Here is a 23,870-nt window from a genome sequence, read left to right as displayed (position 1 = left end):
ATGCTAAATTTTATAAATAAAACCAAATAACACTTAAATGGGTACTACGCAGAAATGTAAAAACAGGAGGTGGTGGGAACATAACAATCTAGGCATACTTACCTGTCCCAGTACCCCCACAGCGCAGTGCTACTAGTCACTCTCACCCTTTTGGTTTCCTGGATCTCCCAGTCATGTGACGCCATGACCAGGCTAAGAAATGCCAGCTCAACCTGTCAAGGGCTGAAGAGGTATTTCCTGTTGGTTGCGACAACAAGGATACTGGAGGCTGACAATTTTGGTTGGTGCATTAAAAATGTCCTTGTCATTATAAAAAAATGTTTTACATGTTACAGAGACATGTTTAAAATTCTCACCTTTTAGAATCTTAGTGTTCAGACCCCCACTGACCTCTAGATATAGTTGGGAGAAGCACACGTCTGAGTGCTTCTCTCCCCAACCCCCTGCTATCTCAGTCTCACTGCACAAGATGAGCTCCATAGTCTCATACTGGTAAATTGCAGTAAACGGGGACGATAAGCACCCAGCCGCATGCTTCTTCTGGTTATATATAGCATTTGGTGGGGGTTTGAAGACTCACTTTCTGCAACATGTGAAAAGTAGTTTTGTGATGACAGGAACAGTTCCAATGAAAAAAAATTCAAGGACATTTTAGCAAATAAAATAGGATGAGTCACCATGCTCATCTCTCTTTACCACATTAACTCTTCTATCTATCCGAATAATCTAAAAAAACACTAGTTTAGTTGCTTTTTACCAACCTACTTATAAGGAAACTAGATTAGCCTTGTGTGTAGTAAATATTGCAGTACCATCTTGTTAAATGCAGAATCCAGAGACTACAGAGGCTACACTGGAAAAATAACAGACAATAAGACGAGAGATGATAAAATAACCCTGGATCAGCATCACCACTAGAGATTATCCAGAGTCTTAAGAGCCATCCACTAAACATGGAGTCTGCCCCCAAAGACAACTTTGCTCCTACTGCATTTGTGCCTGAACCCTGAATTCCCAATCTGGAGCACAATATAACACCACGAGTGCCCTAGTGGTTAGTGGGAGCATGGAAACATCTAGGCCTCTGAAATTGGTCTGTTGGATCGGTGCTCACTCACCGAGCCTATTACATGGCTTGAAAATATGGAGATGCGCAGCTGCCAGATGATTTTTATGCCTTGAAAGACAATGATCAGCTGATGAGTAAATCATTCCTCGCTCCTCGGTGGATGTGTTCTGTTATATTATTTGTTGCCCTTTTCTACCGCTTGGTCCATTATTTTTTTAACCCCTTCAAAAATAATTCTACTTAGTTATATCATTTTTATTCTTTCTGTACTGAGGTTATAATAGGTGGAGGTTTCCCAAGTCAACCCCTGACAGAAGAGGAGGACCTTCCTTAAAGGGAACCAATCAGCACATTTATGCTCCCAGAACGGCTGCACAGACCTGGCAGCAAATGGGCCTCCTTGCCTGTCAAACATCCCGCAGAGCGTGCTGAAAGCACAGAGAGCCATGACTAGTCTCAGCCCAGATGACTAGTTCATGGCTCTCCCCCTGGCCCGCATGCAGGATTAAAATACATTTTACCGGACATGAAGACCGTGGAGCCGGAACCCCTTACACCACAGGAGACCAAACTACAAGGGGCATGCAGCCACTCTGGGAGCCCAATCAGCAGAAATATGCTGATTGGTTCCCTTTAATTCCTACAGAGATCCCTGCAACATTTAGGTGGAAGGACTATGCCCTAGTGAGGCGAAAACTACAAGACACCCTGCATAGAGAGGCGGGCCAAAAGGGGTGTTACATAGATATAAGAATAACTGCAGAAGGGAAAAAAAGTATGATAACTAAAAAGTCAAAGGTTTCAAAATTGGAGTTCAAGAAATGCTAAAAAAAAAGTTAGAGAAGATGGAGAGAATAGGGACCCCAACTATCATGTAAGACCCGTCAGAACAACACATCAGACTAACAGTACATTAATATAAGGAACAAATAACACTCCATGTTAAACTGTATGTTGACTCTACTCATCTTTTATAGTTGTGAAAACATTTAGAATCACATATATACCTAGAAGAGACAAAGTCCTTATAATTATCCAATAAAAGTACGCTGAAAATGACATGTAAGCATACAGCAGGATTGCACAGAGCCAGGATACACCACTGTATTGTCTCAGGTGACCCATGACTCTACAAAACCAATCCATTGAGTATTATTGTAAGTGTAGTCAGCCACACAGGGAATACTGTAAGTGAGAGCAGAACTAAACCCTTTGTTGTCTCTAAATAAGTGTGAATGATTAAGTACTGACTTGGAGGCTTGAAAATAAAGGAAGGCAATGCTTATTTCTGTACTCTGACAATCCACTGCCAAGAAATAAGATGAGGAGAACTGAAGAGATCTCTAATTCTGGAGTTGGTGCTTCAAATAGCTCCCTTTCCATCCATAATCACAAGAATAATAACTATACATAATCATCTGTATTAGGCTATTAGAGCTATGCACAATGTTGTTGACCTATGGCATTTGTACAGTCTGTTAGATGTTTTTTTAATACGTAGCCATATTTAATAGATGACTTTCAAAGGGCGGTAGATTATTTAAAAGGGCTACCCAGATTTCTTATCTCCAGAAACAGTGCTACTCCTTTCCACAGGTTGTGTGTTCAATTGTATTTTAATTCCAATTCACACCAATCTGCTTTACCAGACACAACCAATAGACAATGGGGATGTCTTTTTCAGGAAGAAAGCTGCCATGTTTTGTTTAATTCTTAAAGTTTCCTTAGGTCTGGTATTACACCCAGTGACTATGTTCACACAACATCTATTTAAAAAGACATCCGTTATTGCCGCAACTTAATTGACTTCAATACAATGCAGTGAAGTCAATGGAATGATGGACGACTAATGCACACAGTGTATGAAATGATGGACGTTTTCTGTGACATCAAAATAATGTTCATGACCATTCCTTTCGGACGTCTTTTGCAAACAGCGAACGTTATTATTCAGTTGTTCACACACAGTTTTTCCTTTTTTCACCGTCCATTCACAGTTTTTACTATTAAATTCTATGGACTTTTCAATTAAGACACACCCAAAGGGCAATCAGTCCACATGAACTAGAATAATGTACCAGCTGCTGTTATCGCACTGAGGGGCGGCCAAACAGCAAAATGACGGACGTTATTCTTTTCTTTTCGAAAACAGAAAGGAAAAAACGTTGCGTGAACATAGCCAGTGGCTCAGATTTAGCAAACTGCCTGAAATCCACATTGTCTGTTTTTTTTCCCCCCAGCAGCTTATGGCTAAGTTCACACAACTTCAAAAAAAGACAGCCACCTTTCCTATTCAAAATGTCCGTTATTGCCGCAATGTAATTAACTTCAATCCAGTGCATTGAAGTGAATGGGATGACGGACGTCCAATGCGCACAGTGTTACAGTCTATCCTATGGATAGAGGACAATTTATTTTTTTCTTAAAATGCCCCTTTAAGGTCTTTTCAGGCCTGGTCATTAGGGGGTTTATTTACACTTAATTTTTTTATCTTATTTAAATTATATTTAAATTTAGAAACATTGCTCAGAACTGTTACTAGTACTGTAAATGAGTGATGTAAGATAACTATAACATAATCCAAAATCAGAATAATTATATTTATGTAATGCAAAATTGTATATAATTCAGCTGTTACATTCCTGCAAAGGCAGTTTCCACAATGGAGCCCTTTTAAAATATACAGTATATGTGTGTGTGTATGTACAGTATATATATATATATATATATATATATATATATATATATATATATATATATATATATATATTATATATATAGTGGGTCAGGAGAAGTCAATCAGTTTTCATGAAACCAACAACAGAATTGTAGCTTTGTTGAAGTCAACATGATTGGCACTTGTGTTAAATTATGTATGGGCTGTCTCCAGGAAAATGACTGCTCGGCGCATCTTGTACAGTTCTAAGTCATGTTTTACTCTTTATTCAAAAAAGGTCATTACCCAAAGTGCTAAAACATTCAATCATTCCTTCCAACAAATTTACTTCCTCACACTGTAAATAACATGCGTTGAGGCAGGCAAAGCTGCAAAAAGCAATCATTTCCCTTGCAGAGCTCAGACTGCTGTCAGCAGAGCGCCAGACAAGACAAATGTCGCTGCTAACGTAGACTGTGCTTCGTGTTTTGGCCTGAATCTGATGTCCTGAGAATCCCTTGTTACACAGTCATCTGAGATCTGACCAATGAAAAAGTGGCTTGTGGATGGAGAATGATGTTTGCCAAATGTAACCAATGTAACTAAAAGAGGTGTGCTCCTCAGGGGCTGGTTTGCATGAGGGTGATTTCACAGATTTAACCACTTCCCTGTATACCAGACCCTGAGGAGCACAGATGCTTTGTTACAAGCACATATACAGTGTTACCCCAAAAATAGGACACCTCCGAAAATAAGGCATAGTGGAGGATTTACATAGTTTAAACTAATGCTGCGTTTACACGGAACAATTATTGTGCGAATTTGCACGATAACGATTGAATTCAAACGATAATCGTACGTGTAAACGCAGCGAACGATCAAGCGATGAGCGAGAAATCGTTCATTTTGATCTTACAACATGTTCTAAAATCGTCATTCGCAAAAAATTTGCAGATCGTTCCATGTAAACACCGTTTTTTTTTTTTGTTTTGTTTTTGTTTTTTTGTGCGAGATAGGCTCAAGCGATTGCAAAATGATCGCAAAACATTTTTCCGTACGATATATCGTTCCGTTCGCTACTTCGAAATCATTAATTGTACAATCAGGCGAATTATCGTTCCGTGTAAACGCAGCATAAGGCATCCCCCGAAAACAAGGCATCCCCCGAAAATAAGTAATCCGCCTGAAAATAAGGCATCCCCCGAAAATAAGACCCTCACCACAACCATGCTGCAACCCTCTGCCATCGTCCACCACCAGCCTCTTGCAGTCCTTCATTGCTGAAGCCCCAGGCATACCACTGGTCCATGGCCCCCACATCCTGCTGCACGTCCCGCAGCATGCCTGAGGTCATGTCCTGCAACCTGATCACATCCTGCAACCCAGCGAGATGATGCTCATGCAGTGCGCCCTGTAAGGGGAAGAGGCAGGCTGCCAGCGTGATAACATCTATGTGCCACTCTGGGAAGAGGCCGGGCTGCATGCTGGGGATGCAAAGCATTGGAGTTTTGGTGCTGTCTCCAACTAGAGGTCTGGCAGTCACTGCCGTGTACGACCACCATGGTCTCACACTTGTCTCTGCACCACAATGCTGTTACTGGGACCCGGCAGGGGTACATGGACCAGTCCTGAGGGGGCCAGACAGTAAGGGAAGAGACAGGACTGATGGGACAGAGAGGGGAGAGACAGGACTGATGGGACAGTAAGGGAAGAGACAGGACTGATGGGACAGAGAGGGGAGAGACAGGACTGATGGGACAGAGAGGGGAGAGACAGGACTGATGGGACAGAGAGGGGAGAGACAGGACTGATGGGACAGTGAGGGGAGAGTCAGGACTGATGGGACAGTGAGGGGAGAGTAAGGACTGATTGGACAGTGAGGGGAGAGACGGGACTGATTGGACAGTGAGGGAAGAGACAGGAGTGATGGGACAGTGAGGGAAGAGACAGGACTGATGGGACAGAGAGGGGAGAGTCAGGACTGATGGGACAGTGAGGGGAGAGTAAGGACTGATTGGACAGTGAGGGGAGAGACGGGACTGATTGGACAGTGAGGGAAGAGACAGGAGTGATGGGACAGTGAGGGAAGAGACAGGACTGATGGGACAGAGAGGGGAGAGACAGGACTTATGGGACAGTGAGGGGAGAGACAGGACTGATGGGACAGTGAGGGGAGAGTCAGGACTGATGGGACAGTGAGAGGAGAGTAGGGACTGATGGGACAGTGAGGGGGGAGAGACAGGACTGATGGGACAGTGAGGGGAGAGACGGGACTGATGGGACAGTGAGGGGAGAGTCAGGACTAATGGGACAGTGAGGGGAGAGACGGGACTGATGGGACAGTGAGGGGAGAGACGGGACTGATGGGACAGTGAGGGGGGAGAGACAGGACTGATGGAACAGTGAGGGGAGAGTCAGGACTGATGGGACAGTGAGGGGAGGGACAGGACTGATGGGACAGCGAGGGGAGGGACAGGACTGATGGAACAGTGAGGGGGGAGAGACAGGACTGATGGGACAGTGAGGGGAGAGACAGGACTGATGGGACAGTGAGGGGAGGGACAGGACTGATGGGACAGCGAGGGGAGGGACAGGACTGATGGGACAGTGAGGGGGGAGAGACAGGACTGATGGGACAGTGAGGGGAGGGACAGGACTGATGGGACAGTGAGGGGAGAGACAGGACGGATGGGACAGTGAGGGGAGAGACGGGACTGATGGGACAGTGAGGGGAGGGACAGGACTGATGGGACAGTGAGGGGAGAGACGGGACTGATGGGACAGTGAGGGGAGAGACGGGACTGATGGGACAGTGAGGGGAGGGACAGGACTGATGGGACAGTGAGGGGAGAGACGGGACTGATGGGACAGTGAGGGGAGGGACAGGACTGATGGGACAGTGAGGGGAGGGACAGGACTGATGTGACAGTGAGGGGTGATAGGACTGATGGGACAGTAAGGGGTAAGAGACAGGACAGAGGGAAATGTGAATTCTTCTTCGAGGAAAAATAAGAAATTCCCCTGAAAACAAGACATTTTACATCTTTGGGAGCAAAAATTATTATAAGACACTGTCTTAATTTTGGGGATACAGGGTAACAATTCATACCTATTTCTATTAGGGTGTTTTTTTTTTGTTTTGTTTTTTTTTTGCTTTTTAGAGAAATGTAACTAAGAGGAAAGGTGTTCCAAAAGAGGGTCAAAGCATGTCAACTTGTATAAGGCAAAAGTAAGCATAGGTATTGTGAAAGATTAGATTGAGATTTTGGCATGCCTGGCTACATCAGGGCCTTTTATATTGTAAGATTTTGGAAAGTCAATAGTGGAAGTAGGAGTGGAGATTTGTCTGGTCATCTATCTCATTAAACCTGACTGTCTAGATGGAGTACAGCACTTAATTCTGTAGTTATGGCTATCCATTTCATATACAGTGTGTATATGCCCATCAGGAACAAATTATTACTAAAAGATGCCCATGGTGCTGAGCAGACAAGGGATTACTTAGCAGGGTGCTGGACATAAGTCCTGTAATCAAGAAGGGCTTTTCATTGCCAAAGCTGACCATGGTAAATTTCTAGGACAAGGCACAGCGCCCAATTTAAAAGAGCATTACTGACAAAATGATTGCAATGACGGTTACTACTACAATCCCCCAGTAATCCCCTATAGTACAGCAATTTGCAGAAAGAGTACATAATCCGTTGTATAGAGGCATATAGGAGAACAAAGAGGTTTTCATTTGCTTGTTGCAACTGTTGATTGGTCTCTCTCCTCAATGATATTTACAGTCTGTAGTTATATATTCACGTTATTGTTTTCTGCAATTGTTCTTTATAAATACGGCCTCAGTTCTAGTGTTTATGTACTGTCTATCATTTATCAATCTGTTCATGTCAGGTGTAAGCTGTGCCTTAAAAAGATTTGCTGTTCTCAGAGTATTCTTGGTAATGTCACTATGGAATGGCCAAATAAAGTATTCAAAAAAACTACAAGAGAAGTGGCAACAGATGTCACAACAACCGGTGATGATTCCCAATGGTAACTATAGTTTTCACATTCCCTTTAAGGAATCCCTTACATTCCTTTCTGAAAAGCTTCTAAGAACAGTCAATGGTAGGTGGTGCCCCAGTGAGATTGGATGGCTGTCTGACAATGCTGGACATCCACAGTCCATGTGGTGGGTCACAAAATTGCTGCCCTCCCATTCAGTGCATTATGCTACTGAATATTTCACATTTCCTCTTATTTTATGAGCAATTTTAAATTGTGAGATTAATTGTATATAATATGGGTTTATTTGATGGCTCATTTCTCAAATTCTTTACATAATTCAAGCTGGGTTCATTTCTCCCTGCTTAAGGCTGTGTTTCCACTTCAGGAACATAGGGGGGAAAGGGGGCTAATAAGGAAAATATAACAAGCTGCCTTTGCCCGCTATGTTCCCAAAGTGGAAACATAGCCTATAACTACAAACCTTGTATGCATTTTAGGCTATGTGCCCACAAAGTCAATTTTTGCCCGAATGTTTGTAGTTAATCTTACTGTTATTTTCAAAACACGGCCATATTTTTACCTCAAAATGATGGCTGTCCAGAAAATTTACCGAAAACAAACGTTTTGTGAACATGGTGTTTTTGCAGGCATTGTATATTATTTTTTTTTATGTATTCTTTTAAACACAGTAAGGCTAGGTTCACACAGTCTTTTTTTTTGCAGTTTAAAACAGTCTTTTAGGGCAGCCATAGGCTATGTTCACACTACGTAAATTATGTATTGATCGCGGCTGTTGTTGCCGATTTGCAACAATGGCCGTGATTACTATGGAACTCACATAGTACTGCAGCTGAGGGAATTCCGGCCGGAGTGTATACCCATAGTATACACCCCGTCTGGGATCCCTAGCGGCGCCACAAAAAAGTGACATCTCAGTTTTCTGCAGCCACTATTAAGCGAATAGCGGCTGCAGAAAACCTGTCAGTGCACACAATGGAGCGTGCAGCCCCGGATGCCCGCTACATTGTGTGCAGCGGCGAATTCGAATGCGGGCAAAGATCATCAGATGCAGCAGTGAAGATCATACCGTTGGTATTGCAGTAGCGGCCAAGATTATCTTCTCTGACACCGGACGTTCAGTGACCCGGCCTGGTCATGGAACGGTCGGTGTCTCACGCCATGTGAACATGGCCATTGTGTGTTATTTGTATAATCATGGCTGTTGTTTGACATCAAACGGCCCAAAAATTACTTTGTGTGAACATAGCCTACAACCAAAAAAACACAAATTACTTAAAAAAAAATATATATATATATTATAATATATAGCTAAACCACACTCTACATGTGTAAAAATATTTATATGAAATGCTTTTGGCAGAAATGGATCTTCTGTTGAAATGTTTGGGCAGGATTGTGATCATTTAATAATTTGGGCAATTCTGCATGCCACAATACAAAATTAACTTCGAAAACTGGAAAGGGGGGTGGGGGATTTAAATGTTTATTATTGTATTATTGGATAGATGTAATCCATACATACAGTATAATTGTATTTTTTTTTTGTTTTCACTTTTAGGTTTACACAGCGTCATTTTGTGGCCATCATTGCTGACGGCTGTCAAATAGACATTTGATATTTGCTGATGATGGCCATCTATCATCATCATAATCATAGTAGACGGCTGCCATGGGCGAATATCGAGCGTTATTTTGACAGCCATCATTCCCATTTGAACTTAGCCCAATAGTCCTAGGGGACTGTGCAATAACTTAAATTGCTTACTAAAATCAACAATGCAGTACACAGGTACTGCATTGATCCATTATCTGGTGCTCTATTGGTACAGCCTGCTGTAGCCCTTTCCAGGCACTGCTGTATGTTTTCTCTCTTTTAATGATTTATTTCCCTTATCAGGAAGAAAGTGAAGAGGGTATACATCTCCTCTTCAACAACTGTCAATATTGGGGTAATACATGAATTATTGTTGTCATGGTAACTTGTGAAAAGAGCAACAGTTTTTTTTTTTGTTTTTTTTTTTGGGGGGGGGGGGCGGATGGTAAGACCTAGAGAGCTGGTCTAAAACCTTACCAAGTGCAGATTTACCTATGTGTCAAATCTGGGGAAGATTGGTCCAAACGACTGGACCAATCTATATGATAAAGTAAGGAATAGCATTTAAAGGGGTTATCCAGCGCTACAAAAACATGGCCACTTTTCCCCCCTACTGTTGTCTCCAGTTCAGGTGCAGTTTGCAATTAAGCTCCATTTACTTCAATGGTACTGAGTTTCAAAACCCCAGCCAATCTGGAGACAACAGTAGGGGGGAAGTGGCCATGTTTTTTTAGTGCTGGATAACCCCTTTTAACCTATTTGGTTTACATAAAAGGATCTCAGTTTCATTTAACTAACTATTTAGTCTAATGAACATGCTGATTTATTCCTCTGCCTTGACAGAAAGTCCTACATTAGTCCCAGAGCTGCTCATCAATGTTAATACAGGACAAAATTTAGTGCTCCAGACGGCTTCCTGACAATCTACAGCAAGTCTACTCAAGTCTATTGATTTTTTTTAAGGTAAGGGCTTTTTATTATATTAAAAGTGATTACAGATCTACAAAATGTTTAAAATACTGCCCAGGTTTAGCAGAATCAGCACTATTCTGTATATGTAGAACTGTGTATGCTGCCTGTGTAAATAATACATGAACATAACATACAGTAAAAGCAATGAAAAGAAATATAAAATGTAAATACAGAATATGACGGCTCAACACAAGAAGGATTTCACATGCACTCTCAATCTAACCATGTAATATCTCTCAACATATACGGTACATATATACTGTATAATGCTATTTCAGACAAATGGATTGTAAATATTCAGATTAAATTATGCTTTTCAATTGCTAGTTCAGTAGTGCTGGTGATATCACAACTATCCCAGCATGCAACATTCCAGCACCGCTTACACTGTTAAAGGTTTTAGCATGCACAAAGCATAGATATATATTATTCAGTCCCTTCCTAATTTTCTATTGCTATTAGATGGAAGCCAAACTATCTACTAACATCTTGTTTTCTCTCAACCCTTAGATGAAAATTTGTGCAAACTGTAGATGGAATTTTTAGAGGTAAAAGTAGCATCTTGTCACTAGCCGGGGGGGGGGGGGGGGGGGGGTTGTTTTGCTCAGGTAAAAGCTAAATTAATCACAGAAACAGAAAAGTAGAATTTCAGGTTTCTAATTTATTTTTCCAATATTAATTTTACACCATTGGATTAATTGTCAAACAATCCTCTAAAAATCTGAGCATTATGGAGCCATTTTTTTATGAAGTAGCGAGTACCGACAGCTGGTGATGAGGTAGGTCCTGCAGGTTGTAAGAGGAAATTGGAACAGACAGCAGAATGGCCTATTGATTAAGCTGCTGAGTGATGCATGAAATTCCCTCAAGGGGTTTGCCACAGTATATGTCTATTTAAGATGTCTAGCACAAGCGTATTGTTTAGCGTCCATCACTGCCGATACACAGGTGAAGAACTGAAATAACTTATGAAGCTGTTTACCTGTTTTCAGCCTCGACATTGAAGGGCACAATGCGTTGCAGAGTGGACTTTCCAGGCACAGTCTTCTATACTAAATGTGCAGTGTTGCATTCACTGATCTGGATGAAGAGGTTGAGTGGGATTGTAAAGGACACCGGCTTGTTTTCATACAGCCATCAATGAGATGACTCCATCATTGTTATGTTCCATTCAAGCGGGTAAATCATTGACATAGCCGATGCCTCTGCTTACACACTACTGTGTTTTCATGAGAAAGGCAGCCTGCCACATACACAGCACACTTACACTGCTGACAGTGGATTTGTATGGGATCCTGTACTATAGAACAGTATGTTTGGAGTGGCTTGTGGCGTTCGGTTTAGGTTTTTACAGTCTGCACTGTAAGCAACTTTAGGTGAATTGGTAAGATAATATATTACCCAGTAAGAAGCCTTTGCAATAGTCCAATAATTGTTGCTTATATTTAGTAGTAGCCATAAACTATGGATACATTTTACATGAAATTTTTATATATATATATATATATATATATATATATATATATATATATATATATATATATATATGTGTGTGTGTGTGTGTGTGTGTGTGTGTGTGTGTGTGTGAAGTGAGAATGTTAAACTAAGTGCCAGGCCACAATTGTCACTTCTCCATTCATTTTAACATCCCCCAATATATAGTTTTTACCTTGATCGTAAGGGAAGGGGTATATTCTCCTCTTAAATAACTGTTTCATTTATTAAAGGGACATTTTAAAGGGACATTTGGCATCTGAGATACTGTATGTTTTTGTGTATATTGATGTATGTAATGTATGCACTGTACATATTAACCATGTTTTGCTTTAGAAACTATGGGATGTCATGCTCTACATAGAATTGCCACAGCCACATTGAAAGTAACTAAGAGTCCAGTGTTAGAGGAAGGACCTCCATGGTGAGCAGAAGGAGGATCGGAGAGGCGATAAAAGGCTAAGGATTTTTCCACTAATGAAACTGCTGTGGCCCATGTGGTATAAAAGTAGACCTTAGTCTGGTACATTGGGATGCAAGATTGTCCTTGTGCTGGAGAGTATAGGAGAGAAGAGAGTTTTTGAGGGCAAACTCTTTCATATGCTTAGTCAAGTAGAGACCTGGATGTGGCTGAGCAGATCATATGCCAATGAAATGGTGGCTACTGTTTAGGTGTCCCACTACACTGGGCGATTATCGTTTAAAAACTGGCAATAATGACCAAATATATAAGGATTATCAGCTCATGTAATAACCTCTAGCAATCAAACCAATAATCATAAGTCGTTCATTATTTTTCAACGTGTTAAATAATAATTGTTGTTAGTTCATCGCTCAATCACCTACATCTAATAAGTCATTCCCAGATTAAACATGCTTTGTGGGTTGTCCCGAGTGAGTATATAGCAATCGCAATGATGATCATTTATAATGACTACAGTTTCTTGTATTGCGGTGAACAATTTCAGATCAAAAGCGATCGTTTATCGATTTGTCTAATACCACCCTAAGGCTTGGAAAGTCTGGTTGTGGATGGTGGTGGGTTACTGTGTTTTATGTGAGTCATCAGTGAAGCTGTTTAAGCTGCCTTGACATGGATAGATCTGAAGAGCCTGCTAGGACTGTCTAAGGAAAGTTATCATTAGTTCTATGTACCAGCATTCCTGGACTCTTTTCTCTAAGGCGTGTGTAATTTACCCCACCCCCTGTGGTGTCTGTCAGGGGTGCTCTCCTCTCTACATACACTGATACACAGCACATTTGCCACACACATGAATTCACCAACAGTAAGAGAAGAGACAGAAAAAGCATAGAGATCCAACACAGAAGCTTGGTTTAGAATTGGCATATACTCCTGGTGTATTGTATATGTATATTTTCAGATCTAGAGCAACACAATTCGGCCCCCTTGAAGCCGCTCAGATGTTTGCATTTGCCCACTTTCCTGTTTCCAACTATTGCCTAATATAGTCCAATTCTTGACAGGTGTCATTGTAACAAAAATAATCAATATTAATGGTATTATTGTTATGGCTAACTGGTGCACAGTCCTTTAGCAAGCATAAACCTTAGCTTCAGCAATCACTTAAAGTCCTATTGATCTGCATCTTTCCATTGAACATAATGAATACAAAACCTATAACTAACATTAACAATTCGCACATAAATCATCAACGAAATAAATTGTTCTGGACATTTTAAAAATATACAGCAAGCTCAAAAGGGATTCTAAATTAAAGGTATGCTATATAATACATACAAATAAGTTATAACTCTGCTTCTTTTGTATCTGTCTACATTAATGAGCGCCTTAAGATTCAGAGACACGAGAGGGGACTGCAATCTGAAATGGCAATGTATTCTTTTACCTACTGGTTTTCCTAATAATATATGGTCCCGAGTGCTAACCTGGAGAAAGTCACTTCAGGTTGAAGGGCGTTTTGTGCATATACATGAGTGAGTCCATTAGGAGATGGATGAATGTGACAATTATATTGATCGCTATCCTAGCCATACAGCCTTAGTTACATGTGGCATGTAAATAAGAAGTCTTCCCAATGTATTCCATGAAATCAGCACTAATGAGGGCCGAGGGATTTTACATTTTCAATTGAGACCTGCAACTACTTAACCTTTCTGCGTCATCGGTAATACATGACCAGTGCTCTGACTTAACCACTTAGATGCTTCTGTCAGTGGTGACTGAGGCATGTAGATGGTTAGAAGCAATGTGCCAGTCTATTCTGGGGTTTGATCGCTCCTCCCGCCCCTCATGCACTTGAGGGGTGCCAATTGTCCATCATGGGATAAACACAATTTCTGTTTGATAAAATACCTGTAGAATTAGCAAAAAGAAAGATCTGCAGAAGTAAAACCAAACCGGCACCTCAGTACAGTCATCCTTATCTACCGAGTATAACACTGATGTTAGTAGAGTAACAGAGAGGCATTTGGACACCATTAAATCAGGGCTACCTTTACACATTCTATAAATTTGTCTTGATACTGATAAAAGTTACATCACAACACACACTGTAACCATAGCTTAGTATGGAAGATATCACCATAAAAATGCAATCCATCAATTGATATCATGTCACAGACCAGGAGAAGCTGAGAAGATCATATACTGGTTTTTGTAAACAAAAATAGTCTCTCTCTCTCTCTCTCTCTCTATATATATATATATATATATATATATATATATATATATATATATATATATATATTGTTACCTGCCCATTCTATGCTTAAAGGAGAAGTCCAGCTAAAAATTTTATCCTCTCCAGCAGCCAGTGCCCGCACAGCTCTGGGAGTCGGGTTGTGACATCACCATATTATCCAGGAAGTGAAGCCTTGATGCAGTTTAAGTGCAGGGAAAAAAGCACTTTATAAGCATTTCCCGTAATAAGCGTATATTGGGGATTTGTATAACTTTTAGGGAACAATACAATAAAAAAGTTTTGTCGGACTTCTCCTTTAAGAGTCCACTGGGTGGTCCTTATCTATGAGTTACAGTTGTCTTTGTATGCATGCTTACACAGGTATGGCTATCACAGTGAGCCCTCCCAATGAATGCCTATGTGCAGAATTAGTAGGAACTTTTGTTTTACAGAGTCTTTTTTTCTTAAAAAAAATATATATTTATCAGCAAATCTTCCTAACTGTGGCCAGTTTTACTGTAAGAATGCCCAAAAGCCTAGTAGAAAGACACTTATTTCCCACACTGGTCATTTCTGTTCTTGGACATTAACCTTCTTTATCTAAATGACGGCTGTTCCTATCACACTGTTGTTCTGACCTTTGCTGTATTGATTGCTCTCTGACCTCTACACTCATCGGGAGCTATTGTCATGTCTTAAACCTGACAACCTGTACACAGTCACAGCGCAGTTTTAGCCTCCATGTTGATTATTACTGGTTTATAGCAAACCTCCTACTCAGCTTGTCTTACATGCAGTATAAAGTTTATAGTGCAGAAGCACTGTGCATCCATTCATGTTTGTTTTCTCACTTTGTTTCCTGGTCTTCATGCCTATCGCCAGAAGACAAAATAATACAACATATTTGTGTGTATTTATGGCAGTTCACTGTCTAAAGTACCTTAAAAAAAATTACATTCAGGCCACATGAAGCCTCTGTGCCACTTTTACCTCCAGTGAGAGGATATGCCTTGAGACGTTCAATTCATTTATGGAGAGTGTTGAAAATCAAGTTTAGAAATTTTCTGACTTATGTACACCAGTTGTCTGAGTGCTGAGGTAATCTCTCCCAGTTATCTCTCCCATCCACTGCCTGTCCTCCTATACAAAGACACATTCTCTATGGGGTGGGCTAAGCTGCAGCTAGAGAGCTTTGACTGCGGCTTATCTCTCCCAGAACAAAGGCGTGAGCAATTAATTTACATCACGTCCAACCCCTATGGACACCAATATCATCTGTCGGTGGTCATTCGGGAGAGCCCCATAAACCTTAAGTTGACAGCCAAACCTGCCCAAGTGTCAGCTACGACCAATGAAAGTATAAGCTGTATGAGGACCTTTAGTGGTGGCCAATCACCAATATTGGCAATACTGGCCAACATTCTTTCTGTAAATTATATTAATAATTATATATTTTGGTGACTCTACTTCATTAAATAAAATGTCATAGACTCAAGCATTTTTAGTTCATATGTTTCAGAGCACATCCAGTGCTCAAACCTATACAATGTAATAATACATTTTTTACTTAAACTCCGTGACTGTACAATATGTAACAATATACTTCCTGATGGCAGAATCATCTGCTGCAGCCTGGGATTGTTTGTTTTCATGCCCAACATATGGGTGGTCTCCATAGACTGCTTTCTAGAGATGTATCCATAGAGACCTATGCATGTATCCTGTCCGTACAGAGCCGCCTGTTTGGATAAATGCGTAAAAAAAAAAAACAATCCCTCATGTAACACTGGACCAGATTGCTACATAGTGTATGCATCAGTAGTTTGCGCATTAGACCTGTATGTTTGTCTTTTTTTTGTTTTTTTTTGTTTTTTTGCTGCATTTATTTCTATAGTTTTTTTTTCTGATAAATGATATATGTTATGTATGCTAAATAGAGCGTAAATACATGTAATTCTCTGCTAACACGCAAGCATAAAATTTCAGTTTCTGAACGCAAAGGGGTGTATGGTTTGTTGAAGCCTAGGCATATGAACTGGATACATACATAGATTTATATGAATATAGCTGACATTTTAGCCTGGATTGTATTATGTGTGCATTAGTGTATCTATGTTATGGCGAGGCGTCCCTGTCTGACCTTAGGTTTCATGACCTGAATTCTCTACAGCAGAAATTCCTATACTGTTGGGTAATAGGATCAGAAGCCTGTGGTCAGGCCAGGACATTCAGCCACAATATGGGTGCAGAAATACCCCTCTAACCCCATAATATACTGATCTTGTAATCAGGTATACATATAACACCTATCTCCACCCCCACAGGGCTCAACTGACCTTTAGATTATCAGCAGAAAACTGCATGGATATATCTAAAACATCTAGCTAGTTTCAGCAACTTTTCTTTAATACTAGATATCCAAGAAGCATAGTAATACATGGAATGTGTTATTTACAGCATGTTTTTTTTATAAAATCATTGAATCCCATGAATGCCATTTGCAATGATCCATTCCTATTCCTATTATTATTCTACTGTACTCAGCGAAATAAAGAAATATACATCAATAAATATGCACATACCTGACAGCAATGAAGCCCACGACCCATTCGCTCACACAAATAACAAGGGCTTGCTCTAAAAATCTGATTTCATTTATGCAGGTATTGTGGCTGAATGCTAAAGAAAACCTCCATAAAGAAGCTCTCCGTCTCCTGTGTTATTCTTGCAGGCAGTCATGCAGCGCTGTCAGACCATGCGCCACCCCCAGAGCATCTGGCTGTTTACTACAAATAATGAGCAAGCACAAGGCTTTCAATTTGGCATTTCACTTGTAGTAAGAGGGAGGGGGAGCAATCTGCAAGAACATATGAAATATGAAAGAGGAAAAAATGGACAAAAGTCGTTTTGGCGTGATGACAGAGCCTGAACATAGCGGTTAGGTAACAATGGTAATCCCAGGAGATGGGAAAATACATCAGTGTGCTCTTTGACTACTGAAGTAGCAGCTAATGTGTTAACTACAAGCATGCCACTCAGCCAATAACCCCAGCATATAGGGATTCTAGTAGCTTGTTGCTAGCTAGATCAGATGTATATATAGACTGGGCTTTGTTGCTGGCAATTCCTCAGCACATTGTGTGGGTTCAATGTATAGGATATAGGTGTCACTGCAAATGTGGATTTAAAAAGACACTAGGGGTACTTTACCGGGATCAGAGTTTCTCACTGATCACTGCTCTGCAGTAAGATGTTACATATGTATGAAGAGGCGCTGGGCTATTGTGTTGCATGTGTTGCTATCTAAACACCACAACTAAAATGGTAAAGGTATGAGCTGGAGCAGATTTCAAAAGTAATTTATGCCAATTTTTATAGTAAGTTCTAGTAAATCTGTTGCCCTCTACGAAACGCCACCAATTACCCCTGAACAGTGAAGAATTTAAAATTGTGATACTTTTGTATTGTTATCTTAGTGCTAAGACCCCCCCCACTGATTGTTAGGATTAGTCGATAGAAGTGCACAGCATCTGAATCATCTGACCTCTGATCAGCCACTAACTTAAAGGGAACCAATTAGCCCGATTGGGCTGATATGGTTATGGGGAGCGCTGTATAAAGCTCCTGCAGCAGCCGCGGCATGTACCTGCCACGGCTTCTGAAGATGCTTTATAATGGAGGAAAACGAGTTTTATTCCCCGGGCGAGTGACAGGCAGAGATGGGGAGGTAGTCATCTGGGCTGCTCCCTGCCCATGTCTAGTCACTGCTCTCTGCCTGTCAGTGCGCTCGGAGGGATGATTGACAGGCACTGAGGCCAGTAATGGACCTCTCTGCCTGTCAATCATCCCCTCCGAGCTTGCTGACAGGCAGAGTGCTGTGACTAGACACAGATGGGGAGCCACCCAGATTACTACATCCCCGCCTCTGCCTGTCACGCGCCTGGGGAATAAAACTCACTTTCCTCCGGTATAAAGCATCTGCAGCAGCTGCGGCCGGTATGTGCCACAGCTGCTGCAGGAGCTTTATACAGTGCTCCTGGGAACCATATCAGCCCAATCGGGCTGATTGGTTCCCTTTAAAGGGAACCTGTCACTAGGTTTAATCCACCTTAAATGAGGGCAGCATAAACTAGTGACATAAATGCTTAACAGATCGGTGTATTACTTTCAATATTGTGTTTTGCCGTTCTCCTAATATGCAGGAGAATAGGATTCTTGCCATGCCTCTCCTCCCGCCCTCCAGCTGCTGATTAACAGTTGACTGACTATACACAGCATGGATAAATAACTGCCAATCAGCAGCTGGTGGGCAAAGTTTTCTGCTTCTCATGAATATCCAGGACTACTGGGCTCATGCACATAATGGAGATGACTACTTATTGTCCATGTTGTTCAGGAGGATATCTCTGGAACAGCTGCACAGAACAATGTAAGGGATAAATCATTCTGTTCATCTTCTCTGTCACTAATTTTTCTACCCTGAGATAGGACAGCAGAAACCTTCTGACAGAGTCTGTTTAACATTCGTAATGCAAACTGCACCCTCTTCTTTTTAAATCTGCTCTTTATCCCATGATGCATCAGCACAACATCACATGGACAGGTAGAGCCAGCACCATCTCTGTCTGCTGGGAGGACAGTGTAATAATCCTTATCTCTATATAGCTCTAAATAAGCTAAGAGACTGTAAGTATACAGCCAGGGAGGCTGATCTGTCATCAAGTCTTTTATTACTGTGAGACTGGTGCTGCATAATCATCATTAGTAACCAATGGGAGTTTCTGGCTCATGGAAAATATTCTCCTCTCAGCAGAATAAAATACTGAATGTCCCTTCATAGGTTGGTATATGGCATCAATGTTCACATTGTAGAGTTTACATCTAATCTGAGGATCAAGGTTTCCTAAGTCCCATATTTTACTTTTTACAAAAAATGGCCACCAGCACTATGTAGATTGTTGCAGCCAATATTATACTACCATTAAACACCCTATTAATTTAGTGTTGGAGTTGTGCCTAGTCACACAACCCCAGAAAGGTAACTGCACCAACTTGTTCATATTACATCCAGAATACTCACTCTAATATCTTCTTTCCTTCAGTTTCCCCACCGGACCGGAGGATCCTCTGGTGCACCCCCAGCTTTAGAACCTACACAAACACTGACCAAAATCTCGTACTGGTTCTTCATTGACGGCCCCCAGGATCATTTCCTCTAGTGGGCCCCAGATACCCCAGTCCGACACCGGCTCTCTACCTTCTATTCCCACCTCTCAAGCACTCAAGAAATTATACTGGAACATGTTTAAAAAAGGTCTGTACAAGAAGATAAGATGTGGCACTAAATTCTTATTAGGTTGATTTATGAGACCCCAAGCATGACTTACTAGCGTTATTTCTTGTCATTACTGAACATCTCCCACTACATGTCTAACATTCTACTAGCTGAATTGAAGTACAGTATAATTATAATATCAACAAGACTATTGGGTCTATGGTATGGAGCTATAGCTTTTCCCTAATTTCATTGTTTAAGAGTAAAAATATACTACATGAAAGTCACAGGATTGAAATCAATAAAAAACTAAATCTCCTATGGGCCTCGGAAAGAGAATAAAATACATAGTAAATTAAACAAAGAGGATAAGAGCTCTAATTTCTCTAGGATATTACTGAAAGAGCAAAGTAATAAAAACCGACAGTGGTCCTATGAGGAAGGTCTTTAGTATAATTCAGTATTCAACAAATGTAAAGCAACTTTCAAAGGAAAGTCATTCAGCATATAAGAGGGGTTTGTCACACAACAATTGTTGGCTAATTGCACTGAGCATTTGGCTTCATAAGATTTATCTAACACTGAGGACTAGGACGGAGACGCGACCATTGAGAGTGGCCATAAAAGACAATGAAGACTCTAAATGCCAATTCTCTAATTGAGCTGGGATGTAGCTTCTGTCTCACCACCTGTTGTGGAACTACGATTCCCAACATTTCCTTAAAGCTCCTGACTGGGATCTGGAATTTGACTTTTTATAATCTGGTCCTGGAAATTCCTATGTTGAGCTCTATATTTTCCATTAATGCTTCTAAAGGTAGACCACCAGTTATAGAGCTTAAGGGGTAGTTCATTTCTCTCATGAGTAATTTTTTCACATGAGTAAATATTTCACATGAGTAAATTTTTCACATGAGTAATACAGACGCTGAAGAACTATGTTACTTTAAATTCATGGAAAACACAAACGCTGGATTATTTGGTTATAGGGGTCTTATGCTTTTAAAAGCATAGGACGTGCAACAGACCCCTGTATACAACACAAAAACAATAGAAACAAGGGAGTGAAAGCTTCCTCCCAGATATGCCGATTATTTCACAAGATCATGCTTGACTTCTATCCAAGGAGAGGATTTCCAGGTTAGTTTGCTTGGTTGAGTATATCCTGATCCTTGGTAACCAAGCCCAGGTGTATGCCCAGGAGGAAGCATTATGAAAGGAAAATTACTCCCTCTTGGAAATACAAGACTCCTTTGGAGCACTGTGTATATATACCGCCAGTATATAAGGTACTGTATAATTCAGTATATGCAAAGGTCAAACTTACATGTACAATCACATACAGATCCTAATTTTTTTTTAACCTATGAAATATCCAAATATTCAATAATAATTGCACCAGGGGTATAACTATATAGGGTGTAAAGGCAGTAGTCTCATCTGGGCCCAGGTGCTTGATGGGCCAATGCCCTTCTGCTATATAAGACAACACTAATAGTGTTTATTAAACATGGTAAGAGTTTGGATTGGAGCCCGGAAGCTTTAAATGGGTTTTCATGGGGTTTAAAAATATATTCTTTTCTTTGCTTCCCATTGCTCAACGTCCAGGTCTGCAATCTTCCTACTGAAGAGGGAGCTGGGGCATATACTCAGCTGGGATTTTCACATGCTTTGGCCAATGATGCTGCAGCAAAGCCAGCAAAATCATGAGGCCACTGGCCAACACAAGATGTGATTTTGCAGCAATCATAATACAAAAATTGTTAGTACGAGCCCAAGTGACACAGTCTGCCCTTTTTAATATATATATATATATATATATATATATATATATATATATATATATATATATATATTATATATATATTTATTTATATATATACGGTTTGTCATACATTAAAAATGCCATTCTTCTGTGCAACATTTATATTACATATAATTTATAAAGTCATATTGATACATATAAGCAATACAATGGCTAGCTATAGTAGATGATATCTGAGGCTGGGTTCACACTATGTATATTTCAGTCAGTATTGTGGTCCTCATATTGCAACCAAAACCAGGAGTGGATTAAAAACACAGAAAGGCTCTGTTCACACAATGATGAAATTGAGTGGATGGCCGCCATATAACGGTAAATAACTGCCATTATTTCAATATAATAGCCGTTGTTTTAAAATAACAGCAAATATTTGCCATTAAATGGCGGCCATCCACTCAATTTCAACATTGTGTGATCAGAGCCTTTCTGTGTTTTTAATCCACTCCTGGTTTTGGTTGCAATATGAGGACCACAATACTTACTGAAATATAAGTAGTGTGAACCCAGCCTAAAGGAGTATTCAAGATGACAGAATAATGTATTTTTTTTTGGGCAAAGAAAAAAAAACATATTTTCCTTTCACTGCGTATTCCGGACTCTTTATAGCAGTGATAACCCATTCAGCCAATCAATGACTGAGGCGGGATTTTGCTGCAGCAGGTGATTGGCTGATCAGGCTATCACTGCCAAGATGAGCTTGGCTAAGAAGCAGCAGCCATAAAGTTTGGTGTGTGTGTGTTCAAAATTTGTGTGTGTGTGTGTTCAAAATTGTCATTCTGTTTCCTCAGTATCTGTATTAATTCCCAAACTTGATAAAATGTTCAGATTTAACAAGGAATCTGACTCAAATGTGTATCACATTGCTTATCCTAAATATACCAGTGACTCATGTGCGGCAATGTGAACTGATGCTATTTAAACATTGAACTTATAATGAGACAGACATCGGAGTAGTTTTAATTGCTTCAAAACATACTGTAGGCGAGTCCAGTGCAGAATGTATTAGGAACACATTTATTTAGGACAATTTGGACATAGAGCAACCCATAGAGATCTCAGAATGTAACTAAGAAGATGAACAGTTGCTACTGACTACCAAATATATATATATAACAATGACTATATGTGACTCAGCCTCAGAGTCATAATCAGTATAGTTTATACAGTTTCTTACAACACTATATTTTGCTGTGGGGTAGAAATGCTAAGGGTACTGGAAAGGAGAGTAAACTGTAGTGATAGATAGATAGATAGATAGATAGATAGATAGATAGATAGATAGATAGATAGATAGAATAGGAGATAGATAGATAGATAGATAGATAGATACACCTGGAAACCAAACTGCCCTTAGCCAAGTGACAACACTGGAAAGGTAAGGGGAGATTACATAGGGGCAACTATTTAAAAGCAAAGGCCTATCATAATCATGGTCTCTGTTGCAGAGATAACAATATAAACATGCATGTCCTTTATATTCTTTATGCCATGCAATGCAAATGAAGAATTAAATGTACGCCAGCACTTAAAAGCATTGGTAACATTGAGTGATAATAGCTACTTGGCTGCCTTCCAATGTCTGCCATAGTGTGGACAGAAAGCATCTCTACTCATATGGAAGAATACTCCCTGTAACATGTATGCATCATATTCATGTCCTACACAATGTGATATGTCAGGCCAGTGATCATTTACCGTTTAATGACTTCTTCTTGCTTTCGTCGTTTTTCATTTTTTTCTTTCAAGTAAGCCAAATTTGCTTCGTTCCTCAGGCGATCATTTTCTCGAGCAATGTCTGAAGCATTCTGTATTACCAAACCATCATAGGCCTTTAGCCCCATATCTTCAATATACTGGAGAAATGTGCCCAAAGTATCGTCCTCCTGGTTTGTACTCATCATCTTGCAGAAGAGAATTTAACAGCAGGTAAGTTGCCCTGTAAATCAAGAAGAAAAGGGTAATGTTAATGATTGCTCCTTTACTGCCCTATACGGCCCTGCTATTTTTTTCATATGTACAGTACAGCTTTGTTTATATGGCACAATGCACTTAATAAACAGGGCAGTATTACCAGCTACTGCTGCCATAGGCACTAAACCTGAAGACGCCCCATCTCCCCTATCTTCTGATCAATCTTAGGCCACGTTCCCACGAAACCAGGTCACGAAACCAGACCCTCATGCGGTAACCAATAGGCGTATGGCCACTAATCCTGGTAACAGCACATGACTATGGGATTGTGGTTTTGGCCACATGCATTTCTCTACTTGTAGAAACATTGTCTGAATCACGTTTTTCACGGTTATTA

At 40.5% G+C, this 23,870-nt stretch overlaps 1 protein-coding gene across 1 annotated transcript in view; it reads right to left on the bottom strand.

The window, feature by feature from the left end:
- Window positions 1–23,472, bottom strand: part of NYAP2 (neuronal tyrosine-phosphorylated phosphoinositide-3-kinase adaptor 2) — an 89,852-nt gene extending 66,380 nt beyond the window's left edge. Inside the window, exon 1 of the mRNA XM_069973886.1 lies at window positions 23,258–23,472. Within this exon, the coding sequence (XP_069829987.1) occupies window positions 23,258–23,463 (206 nt within the window). The 5' untranslated portion in view covers window positions 23,464–23,472. The remainder of the gene's footprint in view (window positions 1–23,257) is intronic.
- Window positions 23,473–23,870: the final 398 nt, after the last annotated feature.

Source organism: Dendropsophus ebraccatus, chromosome 6 (assembly GCF_027789765.1).
Source record: "Dendropsophus ebraccatus isolate aDenEbr1 chromosome 6, aDenEbr1.pat, whole genome shotgun sequence".
Classification (NCBI taxonomy): Eukaryota; Metazoa; Chordata; class Amphibia; order Anura; family Hylidae; genus Dendropsophus; species Dendropsophus ebraccatus.
The sequence above is the reverse complement of the archived record's forward strand: the minus strand, read 5'-3'. Positions and strand labels throughout refer to the sequence as shown.